A 13095-nucleotide genomic window follows, 5' to 3' on the forward strand; every position below is an offset into this window, starting at 1 on the left:
AAATGTTTCCTTCACCTAAATGTTTTCTGATTTTGAAGAATAAAATCAGGGTGACTTTTTCAATATTTTCCTGTCATTACTTAACCAATTAAGATATTGTTGCCCTACTTATTTGATGTCATAACAGAGAATAAAATCAGAGTTAGGACTACATACAGTAGGCTGAAAGCTTATTTGATAGCGTTGATTTAGCCCCTGCAATGTACCCATCCCCCCACATATTCCTATGCCAACACAAGTAAAGTTTCAATTCACATAAAATTCCTTATTTACATCAATTCACCTTCAGATGACTCTAGTGTAGTATTTTTTTTCTCCTGTCATTACCCACCAGAAGCCATTAATCCCTTGCATTTTGCATGTCAAACAAAAATCTATTTGCATCCACAACTGAAGGATGCTCTGTGCATAGTCTATCAACCATACAGTGGCCTTTCCATTACAATGTTGATTGTTGATACACAACTCTACAAGTGGCTACACGGTGTATTATGTATATTACACGCTATAATAAATACAACCATGGATATAATATTAAGATTATGTTGAGGCAACTTGAGCTTTCTCAATTTCATGCTACACTTTGAACAGGACAGAAAAAACACTAGAAGTATCATCTGATTTTCATTGTGGTGACCGATTCAAATAATAAAGACCAGTGTTCTTTTACATTACAGATTGATGTCATAGTTTTGGCTTGAACTACAGTAGTGTACATTCATCCATCTCTCCCCTTCTATTTCCTTCAGAAAACACTATTACACCTGTTTTAAAAAGGTTAAGAAATCTATAAAGCTGTACCAAATTTTATCCCATACATGTTATTGATCCAACTGAGCTGTCGGATTTTGGTCAAATTCTCAACTGCGCCTAATACAACACTTCAGCAATGCTGGTTTGTAGTCAACTCAAACCCCTTCTAAATTTTGCCAGTGGTTAGACTATTTAACTGCAATATATTGAAGTGTCTTAATGTCCACCACTCAGAACATATACAAAGAGCTAAAAATATTAGAAACATCTTACCTGCCACTTTTGTATTTGGATTGTGTTGCACACGTCAAATCAAATCAAATGAAATTAAGTGGATGTGAAGTATAATGTAGAATAATATACAAGTGTACTTTAGTGCAGAACCCAAAACCAAGTAGTTTCCTCAAAACTACTAAATATAAATGCAGGTATCCTATTAAACAGACCCCCCATGTTGCCTCTGATAACCTATTACAAGAAATAATCTAAACAAGAACTGCTATGATATGATGTTTTAATCATTTAGTGAAACAAAATGTAACTCCCTACTTATAATTATTTCAACATGTCATATTAAAATAAATATTCAGTTATGTAACAAACACTAACGGCAGACATTAAAAATATGATATCATTTATTGGTTTAGTTGCTAATGCTAAGCTAAGTCCTCTTGCTGTAATGCTGTAGGCTGGCTGTCCCAGCAGCGCTGCTATCCTGCTGACTGTTGAACCGTCCTGCGTGAGTGACAGCTGGGAAGCCTCCGCCCAGTACCGCTACTGCCAGGCTGCCTGCCTACAGCCTCCACCCGCTACCAGGAGCTGCAGGAATGACCGACAATATCCCTTTACAACCCGTGAGACGGCCGAAAAGACAAGACAGTAAACACAGAAATGGGTAAGGACGTTAAACAGCTCAGAAATACGAGGCCATTTTGTTAATGTATTGCGCTCGTGCGCTGCTGTTGATGTGTAGCCGTTTAATTGTTTACAGAAGCGCGTCGAAATTGTATCAGTAACTAGCTAAACGGTGGCGGTTTTCTAGGGAGAAAATAGCATAAGGGGGGCAAAACAACAGCTAACAGACACATACATGCTATTACAAATGATGTTACAATTCACATTCGCTTTTAATAAGCTAGCTAAAGCTCCAGTATAGCATCTTGTTCCGGGGAGCAGTTGGAACAAGTGCAATTGACGCCCATGTCAATATTTGCTCGGTTGAATGAAGCTCACGCTGTCGAAGAGCCAAAACCACACGGAAATGCAGGCCCTGACCTGAAAAGAACCACGTCCTTAAACCACATAGAGACTTTATGATGCTTTGCAGGTTTATTTTGACCAGCACATCAAGGGGCAGGCCTCATGTGTGATGATGAAGGGCAGACTGAGTGCTGACATGCAGCCAATTGTCTGATCAGGCTATCGTGGTGATGTCACTGCCTATCATAAACACATAAAACAGACACTCAACATCTCAAATGTTGCTGCTATAGTGCAAACATATTGTACCTAGCTGCTCGATGTGCACTTTATTGTATAGTACAGCAGATATTTTGACAGGTTTTAATAATAACTTTAACAACGTTTCTGTTCTATTCAGATGTCTGAGAAAGCCATGACAGGCAGTCAGCATTCACACAACCACGACCATGAAATGGAAGCAGCTAAATCGTATACTGCCATCATTAATGCTACTATAAACACCTGCTTTTCCTACCGTGATATGCTAAAAAGTCTTCTGTGAAAAAGGCCTATTGCATCCAATTCACCAGTCCACCCTATGATAGCTACGGAAGCCCTAAGCGGACATGCATACATACATTTTATTTACTCTGTTTTCCTTTGATAATGAAAATGGAGTAAATAAATTGTATGGATGCATGTCGGCTAAGGGCTTCCGTAGATAGCTACACATCGAGCTGACAGTTTTTTAGGTACACCACCTAGCTAAAGCTAATGCACTCTTAACACAAAAGACCTGCTATAAGCCCCACTTTTATAAATAATAAAATGTGCAGTTCAGTTGTATATCACAGACGGTAGGCTAAGTAATGGAAACCCCTCTCTGTATAATGTAGTACCATTAACTGCAACACAAACTTCATACTCCAAAATGACCATAAAGTTGATTGTACAAGTTGTTTGTTATTAGCTATTAGTTGTTTGGTCAATTAAATGTCAGAAAATGGTGAAAAATGTCCGCTACTGTATACTTAAACCCAAGATGATGTCCCAGTAAACTACGACAGTGAGCAAGCATGCACAATGCCAGGACCCTGAAACTTCCACAGCTAATTCAGCGGTCTAATTCATTTGATTATTCACACCTGTGCTTTTCCTAACACTACTTTTCAGCCCTTATCTACAGTAGGATGCACTTCACGCTCTTACTGTCTCTGTTGAATAGAATTGATAGAATATCTTTATTTTCATTGCACCATGTAAAACGAGGCTCGGAGGCTCATGGGGTTTAGTAGAAGTACATGAGAAATATTTTATTCAAGATTACAAATAACAGGAGATGCTTTAAAATGAGAAAGCTCACTTTAATTGTTCTCATTCTGATAAAACTATCTCGTCATACGTGGGCCGTATTAACAATATGTTTAGTTTGTCCCCGAATGTTGGCTTTATAGGAACAGTAGCATTACGTCTTAGCTGCAAATAAAGATTATGTGTGTCTATAAATCATAATAAAAACTATAAAATAAAAACTCATCAATCATTAGAGGCAAAGGTTACCTTTTTCCAAAAGCCAAAGATATTCAATTCACTGTTATTATAGAAGAAGAGGGCTGTCCTCATATTGGAGAAGCTGGAACCATCATTTTCACCTACAAATTGACATAAATGATTGATTATTAAAATAGATAGATAGTCGATTATGTTTCTTTTTTTATCAACTAACAGTTTCAGCTTAACTCTAGCAAATGACGTAAAAAGAAACCTTGTATTTGATGCCTCATCCACTGCAGGTTCTCACACAGCTGTTACTCTTGTAACAGCATTTAAAGAACTGAGTCATCCGTCATAAAATTATTGTTTCCTTTAAGCCCGTCTCTGAACGGAACTATTTTGTCTGCAGTTAATAGATGATCTACATTAGTTTGACGTATGTTCAGTTTATATTTAGTGTTTTATAACTCACAAAGCACAGTAGTAGGCTTCTGGGCTCTTGGTCAATTGATATGGAATGTTTTGTTTGTGTTTAGCAAAGGAGTGTCCACCCATTTCCTCTTGAAGTTAATATTTATCTTGTAAGGCAGAATCTCATAGATCTTTAGCTCAGCCCGTTCTGTTCTGCGGGTTTATATCTTCATCAAGCGACACAATAACAGAGAGATGTGACAAGACATTCATTAAAAACTGGGCTGATACTATGACCATGTCACACAGTACTGCACAGATCTTTATTCTAAAGGTAAATAGCCCAAATTAAACAATGAAATCTGATATAATTTTTTTTATTTGTCTATGTAACAGTCTGTTTGTTCTGCATTTTGTCTGAAGAAATTGTTGAGATCTCATCTGAAACTCTTCATCCCTCCCCCTCGCCTTTTCTTGTCAGGTGTTGTCCGTGGTCGAGATGCTGCGGCATGGGTGACTACCGTCCCCGCACCGTGTGGCTCGGCCACCCAGAAAAAAGGGAGCAGAGGTACCCCAGGAATGTCATTAACAACCAGAAGTACAACTTCTTCACCTTCCTGCCTGCGGTAAGTGTCAGTCAAAGGTCACCGCTCCGACAACCCACCCCTCCCTTTAACCCCCCAAAAAACCACCACCCACCTCTCTCAGCCCGATTCACTGCCACTTGTCACACATTTATCCATCAGGACAAACATAATCCAGGGAGTCTTGCCATCCTGGTTGTCATGTTTTACCTCTTAGTGTTGCTTATAATGTGGTGTAGACATTGAAGCCTGTCGTTTGGGGATTACAGTTGGGCTGCTATTTTCATTATTGATTCATGCGACAGTGGTTTTCCAGATTAATCAATTCATATTTAAGTCTATAAATAAAAATACAAATATGTGCCTATATGTCCAGGTGGGGTCTATAAATCTTGTTTTGTCTGGCCAACAGTTAAACACCCAATTAGATTCAGTTCACAATAATATGAATGAGGGTTGATCAGGAAATACTCACATTTAACTTTAACAATAATCCGTTTTCAAAATAGTCAACTTTCTGCCATTTGAAGTGTCTCAGCTCAACATCTCATGCATCAAATATGAATTTTATTTGTGTTTTTAGACTTCATTTCTTTCGTATAATCAGACCTCTGTATTGTACCACTGGATGCTGAGACACCTGAAGCTGGTTACAGGTTTACTCTTACTGTCAAAGGAATGTATAATATGCTGGTTAGGTGAATTTGTGGAATAAATATTGATTACTTTCTTATGTTGGCAGTATAACAAGATCATTTGTCATTTAGATATTGAGGAATGTGTCGTGTTAAAATGTTTAAAAGCAAACAACGTCAGAGCGACAGATGTGACATTGGACAGGATTTACTAAGCTGTGTGTTTTTTGACCCTCACATTTTCCCGGCCTCATTTCCATATCTATTTGCTTTGCAGACATTCAGTTGTCTTAAGATCTTATGAGTTTTTTTGTATATGAAGTCAGACATGTGGCGCAGATTTGTTTGGAAAGCCAAAGACGAGAGCAAAGCCTTTTTGCATTGCAAATGTAGTTGTTCTTTATTGACTTTGTTTATGCCAAGAAGTTCTTCTGAGTTGAACATATTGCACTCTTAATCTTTCTGAGCATGGTTTCATGTTCCCTCAGAGAAGCCGTCGCAACGTGAGGAGGAAGTTTTCCCTTGGTAGTCATTTTGCACGCAGGTGGTAATGAAACTGACAAAAGATGTGGCGTGAGTGCTAATTTTAAGACAGTAGCTCACTGCTTTATTGTCCCATGTCTGTTAGGGGTTAGTTGTCTTTAATAGGCATGGGTGATATTTCAAAATGTATCATCAGATTGTTTACATTTGTCTACAGTCAAAGGAGATTGTCCTTTACTTTTACATTCAGTTATTCCCTTTTCTGAGCATGTAAGGCCAATTTGGAAAAATCCTTCAAATCATTGTGGACAAAATTGACTTTGAATGGAGATTTTTGCAGCTATTGTTCTGTGTTTTGTTATTTGCCAAGTTATTAAACACATAAGCACTTCTCTTTTGATTTTCCTGATTATCAGTAGGGCTGCAATGTCAAGTTATTTTAATTTTGGATTCATTTGCTGATTTATTTTCTCAACGAATCAATGAATTGTCTGTTCAATGCAGTGGCAGAAAACTGGGAAAACACCCACTGCAATTTCTTAAAACCTTCAGTCTCAAAATGCATGTTTTGCAAAACCAACAATCTAAAAAAAAGACTAAAACGATTGAAAATATTCACATTTGAGAAGCAACAACCAGTGAATCTTTCTCCTCATTTTTGCCCTAAAACAATTTAATATTCTGACCATGGTCTTATTGTTTCAGCTCTTATTATGATAGATGTCTATATCCTTCATCATACAGAACTACTTTAAACTGTAATAGAAGATTTTATCCTGAGATTCTGGTCCTGTCAAAAGAAATTTAAACTTTTATTTTGCTAGAAACATTGTTAAACCAAAACAAAGGTTTTATGTCAATCTTAATTCTGTTTTTTTATTATTTATTTCTTTTATTATTATGTTTAAAAGTGACTTTTCTTCCACAGGTCACCAAATCATAATTGTCTCAATTATGGGTTGAATAATCTTAAAATCAGTCATCAGTTATGACCCTTTAAAAAGGTTTAGCAGTAAGTGCAGCATGCAGTCATACATGTATGTACAATAACTCTTTGCTCTGTGTTCACAGGTGCTGTTTAATCAGTTCAAGTACTTCTTCAACTTGTACTTTCTGCTCCTGGCCTGCTCTCAATTTGTGAAAGAGCTCCGTTTAGGTGCACTCTACACCTACTGGGTCCCGTTGGTATGTGACACATTGGATGTAAAAGTTCCTACACACTTTTTAATTTAGGAGAGAGAACTTTTTAATTTTGACACTTCTCATTCCAGGGTCTTGTTTTGACCATCACCATCACCAGAGAGGCAGTAGAAGAGATAAGATGCTACATTCGAGACAAAGAAGTAAACTCCCAGATTTACAGCAAGCTCTCAACAAGAGGTGAGAAACAGAAGCCTGACCAGCATCAGTTCTGTTTTTGTCCGTGTTGATATCTGAACCATGTCGCTTATTTCCCAGCATCGGCGTTGTGTATTAACTGTAGGAGGCTGGTCCTATTAAAACTTATTGGGGCTAGGGGAAATGGTGGGTAATTCAAAGCAGAGATGTAAAAGTGTACATAAGAGGCCTTGGTATAAAGTGCTACCAGCAATAAAAAGCAGGAGACCTCTTGTGGTTTCCATCACTTTGCTCCTTTGATGTGGCAGCTTGTTTTACCCATAAACACAATGACTGGTTGCCTCCATGATAGCGGCCCCCGTGCATATACTGTGGTTTATGGAAACTTTATGACGTCAGAACTCGGTGCGTTGTTTTCCAGCATTGGAAGAAACTAGATGAAGTTCTTGACTTTAGTTTTGTTAAACATTTTAGTCAGACAAATCAGAATGTAAACAATGCTTGGTATGATTTCCTACTGCTGAAGGAGTTGTATTCAAATCCTTCCTTTATTTTTATATTCAGATATTTGTGATATATTATAAAGAAAATAATCAAAGTAGTGGAAGTTTGGCAATTTGTGCTGACCAGTTGTAGCAGCTGTAAGCTTGTGTTTAGCAACAGATGTGATATTGGCATGAAAATACTTCCTTATATCTATCAAAGCTTCATCTTTTAGCTGCTTTGTGGAGGAGCGCACTATTGTGAAGTCTCTTGAACCCTAATGCACAGCAATATTAATGTGCTTTAATGTCTTACATATGCAAAGCCCAGAGGTCACGGCAGGGGTCAAGGGTCAGTGATCTCTTCCAAACAATTTTGCCCGTTCATTCCGACTGAAATGAGAGAAAAGGCTCGACTCCCCCGGCATTCTTTTCAAATCTGCAAGGAAAATTGCTTCTCCTAAATTCGCTGGGGTGACTGATGAGGCATGCGGGACGACAGCTCACCCAAAGAGGACACGAGTGTTTAGAAGTCAGCCTTGATTTAAACTGCACAGGAGAACTTGAAGTGGTTTTTGTTTCCTTTTTTTTTTTGTACAATTGTTTGTACAATAATTTAAAAAGTGCTTGAAACAGACAGGTCTGTATCTATTGAAAATGTTACTTACAGGGTTGGTGATTATGAATTTAAAAGTATAATCTTGAAGATTTTCGTTTAAATAAATGTCTGTTAAGTCCCTATCTATCTCCGAATGAGGTAACACAATGGTGATTGAGGTTATGGTCCACTGATGTAAACCTTTGCATTTGCATCGGGTGTCTGTGGCGACTTTTATGGAAAAAAATCCCAAGCGGCTCCCAGTTAGTGACGCTTTTTCCATCACCCAGCAGTGGTCGGTCTGCCAGAGAGGGTAGGCGGAGCTAAGCAGCTGTTTTTCCGGTCTCTGCAAGTGTTGCGAGTAAACAGTAATTTACTACTACAGATACAACTTCAACAAGAAGTGAAAATCCAAAGAAAAAGAAACAAACTCGATGCTCAGATGAAGCAAACAGTCTATAAAGGAAAGCGACCGTCAGCCAGGAAAATCAAGAGTTACAACCAGAGCCAACCGTGGACGTCACACATGCAGCACTGTCTGGATATCTGGGAAGTGTGCTCCCGCAATTACAGTTTATCGTTTTCATTAGAGGCGCCAAAGAGAACAAAACTAAAATCTTCGAGATTGAATCTTTCACATATTTTGAGCATATGCAACCATCAAACAATTCACAAACCTACTAAACAATTCATTAACCTTTTGAATTTGTTCTGTTTTGCAGGCACAGTGAAGGTGAAAAGCAGCGGGATTCAAGTGGGAGATCTTATAATCGTGGAAAAGGTTTGTTCACCTGGATGTGAATAGTTTTGTGCTTTAGAGCTGTCAAGTTGCCATTTATATGACAGCCAATAATGAGCGGGTTGTTAATCTCGTGTGCTCCTCTGGTGACTGAGGTGAAAGGAGTTAGTAAAGATTTTGTAATCTTGTGATCAATGCTGAGCCTCGGCCTGTCAAACTCAATGCATGCACAACAGAAGTGAACCTAAAATGCCTTTAATTAGATCTTGAACAAAAATTCAATTATGTTGCATGTATTGATATTTTTCTCTCTCCAACTTCAAGTCCCATTTTTAGTTTGCAGCAAATATCTAAGTTAGTTTGAGTCAATCTGCTGAGGTCTTTGTGCATGAAACATGAGACGTGAGTCCTGTCTTCAGTTTCCGACTGAGGGCTTCTTTCTGAATCACTCATTTAAGAGCAGCTGAAGGAAAGGTCACACATGTTGTCCTTCACGTTTCACTAATATGACTGAGTGATTTAGAGTTATGTGGGTTACAATTCATACAGAGCAGGGGTGAAACCAGTAGACAAAGAGAGCTTCAGAGTTTGGAGAAAGCCATACTAATACATCTTTATTAGACTTTATCGACCACTTAGCCACATGCAGAGTTCAGTTTTTGAGAAGCTGTCCACATGAGTTGAATGCAGAATTTGTCTCGTGAAGTGGAGAGACCACGTCTGGCAGAGTGTAAAACCCTGTCAGGGTCCCATTCAGGCCACGGCAGGATGATTTGCAGGAGGGCTTTATTATCGTGACTGACTGGCTGTTTGGTAATGTGGCGCATGAAAAGTCTTTTTAGTCTTAAAGAGACGTTGAGGGGAAGGAGGAGAAGTGAAGGATCAGGAAGTGATGTTGAAGTCATGTTTTTCTTTCTGCCCTTCTCTTTGTAGAACCAGCGTGTTCCTGCTGACATGATCTTTTTAAGGACCTCTGAAAGAAATGGTAAACATCTGCTGGTCATTCATCCAGATCTCCACAACAGGCCGGCTGCCAGGCTGGCTGTCTGGGGAAATGACTTGTTTAAAAGGGCGCTGAGATGCAGGGATTAGCCCTGAGCCAGGGCAGGAAGTCCTACAATGTCTAAATTGTAATTGGGTCCAGTACTAAACTATCACTCAAAGTTCCTACTCCATGTAATGTGGAGGTGAAATGGAGACTGCAGACAAAACATCGTGCTCCCTTCATCTTCGTACGTGAGCAAGTTTGTCTTTCAAATGATAAGATAACAAAAGTAAAATCGAGGGACATAAAAATCAAATTCAAAGAGAAAACAGGAGACGTGAGCGAAGGACGCCTCATCTGAATAATCAAATATGGATTAAGAGGAGATCTATCGGTGATAAAACGTGATGTGCATTGCATCCTTTATTTGCACATATACAAAATACACTTAAGTCCAGTCAAAGTAACAACCCCCTGAGGCACTGCTCATAAACATCTGATCACACGGAGAGCTTTATGTGCAGCTTCCACACACCCAAAGGTGACTCTGTAAGAGAAGCTGGATGCATGTTGTTGTTGCATCTTCCTGTTGGGGGAAGAAAAACAACAGCTTTGTTTTACTGGAAATAGAGCAGGGTTATCTCTCTTCCATGTGGAGGCCATTAGGTCAATTATGAAGAGCCTAGGCCAGGGCTGGGCGTTCTGGGCAGGATGACGCATGCAAGCCAGTGGGGGGATGGGTTTTTTGGGTGAATGCCTCCACTTCCATCCCAACAGTAATGTGCAGCTTTGTCCCATTCACAGAGGTAGCTGCTGTTCATTTGTGACCCCCTGTTAAATGACTCTTTACAAAGTTGGAGCAGATGAGACCAAAAATATACAGCAATAGTTGACGGTAGCCTTCTATTGGAACATAAATATAGAGATTTTTACAATAAAGATTATGATTTGCCTTCTTTAAATACAAGCCAATCTATTGTTGCCCCCTAGGGGTGGATGTGTTTCCATCAGGCATCAGTGGCAGCTCTTGTCCTCTCCTCCCCAGGCTCCTGTTTCCTGCGTACTGACCAGCTGGATGGAGAGACGGACTGGAAACTACGCCTCCCAGTGGCCTGCACACAAAGACTGCCCACAGCTGCCGTAAGTCCAAGAATCACAGCAGAAAGGTGGTAAAGATGTAGCTGTGTGAAATACAAACTGAAGAATATGTGAATATCTGCAGCTGGTCTGAGAGGAGTCTTTCATTAGGACGGAGCAGCAGTATAACGTGAGTGCAGGGTGGCCTGCTCTTCAGCAAAATGACTGACAGGTCAAAGGTTCACCTCAGGCCTTTTCCTTATGAAGAGTTCTTCACTGTTAACTCAGCTTCTTTTTTTTAAGGCAGATATTTGTACAGATATTTTTAGATTTCCAAACATGTCAAATGTGACAGTTGTTTGCTTTTCTAAATCTTCTTTGATAATAAATCTTTGTGTTCCGGGATATTACTCAGACTTAACATGACAACGACAAAGACTTAAAGATTTATCAAGGGAAATAATCTGCAGATTCAGTGGCTGTAAAAAATAATTGTCAGTTGCCGCCCCGGGTTCAACTCAACCCTCAACTGCTGCTTTTCCAAGCTGTGCTGCTGCTGTCATGTGTCGCTCTCCGAGCCCCTCGTAACAGGATGTTTTTTTAGAGAAAACAATATGTGCCTCAGGATCCTCACGTTCGTAAAAATATAAAGAACTGCCATATTTGTCAAACAAGTCAGGAATATTTATTTTCGAATGTGTCATAGCAGTTTGTCTACTAATTATAGCCTCAAGCAAAGCCTCAACAATATACAACCCAAAAAAAAAACAGAGCAAACACTGCCGCTGCATAACTGTAAACGATAATGTGAATGTAAATAATCTGTCGCCCAAAAGAGGTGCAGAGAGAGCTCGATAGTGTTTCATCAGCCAGTTTCTTCTTTATACGTTTATTTGTGTCAGTAATCCTTAATCATGTTGTTGATGTCTCACAGGACCTTCTACAGATCAGATCGTACGTGTACGTAGAAGAACCAAACATTGATATCCATAACTTTATTGGGACTTTCACCAGGGTGAGTTTTTATTTTACTGCTCATGCAGCCTTTTATGTAAAACTGATGGCAAATTAACATGTTAGTCTCACTTTTTAACAAGGTCCAAAGTCTGGTTAATGATCAAGTTATATTTCTGTGCCACTTTAAACACGACAGTGGCCTCAATTTTATTTAAAAACACAAGCAAAAGAACACACAGAGATTGACAAACAGTCACTATGAAATTCCTTTGATATTAGAACAGCCAATAAAACTAGGGACTGAGGTAAAAGAGGACTAAAGAAACTCCTTCTTACCACAGTAATAATTTGTATTTTCAGTTTTAATGGATTTATAAATAATATCTAGTTAAATGCCTTACATACCCACATTAACATCTTGGCCTACACTGTACGCTTGTGCACTGTCTGATTTAAATTGAAACGAGAATTTGCCCTCTTCTGGCATGTAATGATTAAACTAATTTGTAAGAAAGTAATGTAAGTAATAATAAGCACCAACATCTTCCTACAGCTCACATTTGTAACTCAATGCTGGCCCGTCTTTGCTCCCACTCATGCACTTGGTGCAAAATATCATGCGATGTGGTGACAGCATTGTGAGCCGTTGCATAAATGTCCTGCCATGTCTGATTAAAGCCTTGAGGAACATTAACATTTTTTTTCCATCACTTTAACGTTTATAAACAGAATGTTTCAGATCCCATGTTTGAAAAAGGGCTTAACAACGCTGCGACAGTTTACAAAACCTCTGTTAAACAAAGATAACGATTATCTGAGAAATTTCCATCTCCCCTCATTGTTTTGTTTAATTGTTGTCTCAACCGTTACAGGAAGATGGGGACCCTCCCGTCAATGAAAGTCTGAGCATTGAGAACACCCTGTGGGCCAGCACCGTTGTCGCCTCTGGTAAATATCTGACAGGTGGTGCAGCTAATAGCCAGGAAGTAGCCAGGACCAGCCTTCGCTCTAAGCGTGCAGAGCTGCGCTGAAGCGTTGCTTCCTTAACAACTGTTGATCTGATGACACACACGCATATGCACACACAGGAAATAATGAGGCAGTCAGACATTTATAAATAGCTCTGGGGCAGGTAACAATAATGGTAAAGTAGTGTTCGTCCTCCACAGGAGACTTAATCCCTTTTAAGCCATGCTTTCACATGTCATCCATTAGGCACTTTGAAATCTGCATCCTATATTCCTAATGACATTCATTCAGTTGAAAAAGTCGACTCATGTCAAGATTATAAGTCTGGGAAACATCTTCTCGACATAGTTTGTTTTATGTTGTTCCTTTTATTAAATTGACCCCAGGCAGCTTTTTTATGTGTTTTTC

The 13095-nt window shown here is 39.1% G+C and overlaps 1 protein-coding gene across 2 annotated transcripts in view; it reads left to right on the plus strand.

Moving 5' to 3' along the window:
- Window positions 1–1580: 1580 nt before the first annotated feature.
- Window positions 1581–13095, plus strand: part of LOC138589874 (probable phospholipid-transporting ATPase IIA) — a 37028-nt gene continuing 25513 nt past the window's right edge. The window contains exons 1-9 of one of the 2 annotated variants that reach the window (XM_069660348.1): window positions 1581–1648; window positions 4322–4466; window positions 6614–6727; window positions 6814–6922; window positions 8683–8741; window positions 9633–9684; window positions 10730–10824; window positions 11696–11776; window positions 12591–12666. In XM_069660348.1, coding sequence (XP_069516449.1) covers window positions 1581–1648; window positions 4322–4466; window positions 6614–6727; window positions 6814–6922; window positions 8683–8741; window positions 9633–9684; window positions 10730–10824; window positions 11696–11776; window positions 12591–12666 — 799 coding nt within the window. Of the gene's footprint in view, window positions 1649–4130; window positions 4175–4321; window positions 4467–6613; window positions 6728–6813; window positions 6923–8682; window positions 8742–9632; window positions 9685–10729; window positions 10825–11695; window positions 11777–12590; window positions 12667–13095 lie in introns of those variants that run through there. The other variant, XM_069660349.1, reaches the window with a different exon arrangement.

This window comes from Semicossyphus pulcher, unplaced genomic scaffold, assembly GCF_022749685.1.
Source record: "Semicossyphus pulcher isolate SPU_LCO1_2020_fin unplaced genomic scaffold, fSemPul1.0.p SCAF_13, whole genome shotgun sequence".
NCBI lineage: Eukaryota > Metazoa > Chordata > Actinopteri > Labriformes > Labridae > Semicossyphus > Semicossyphus pulcher.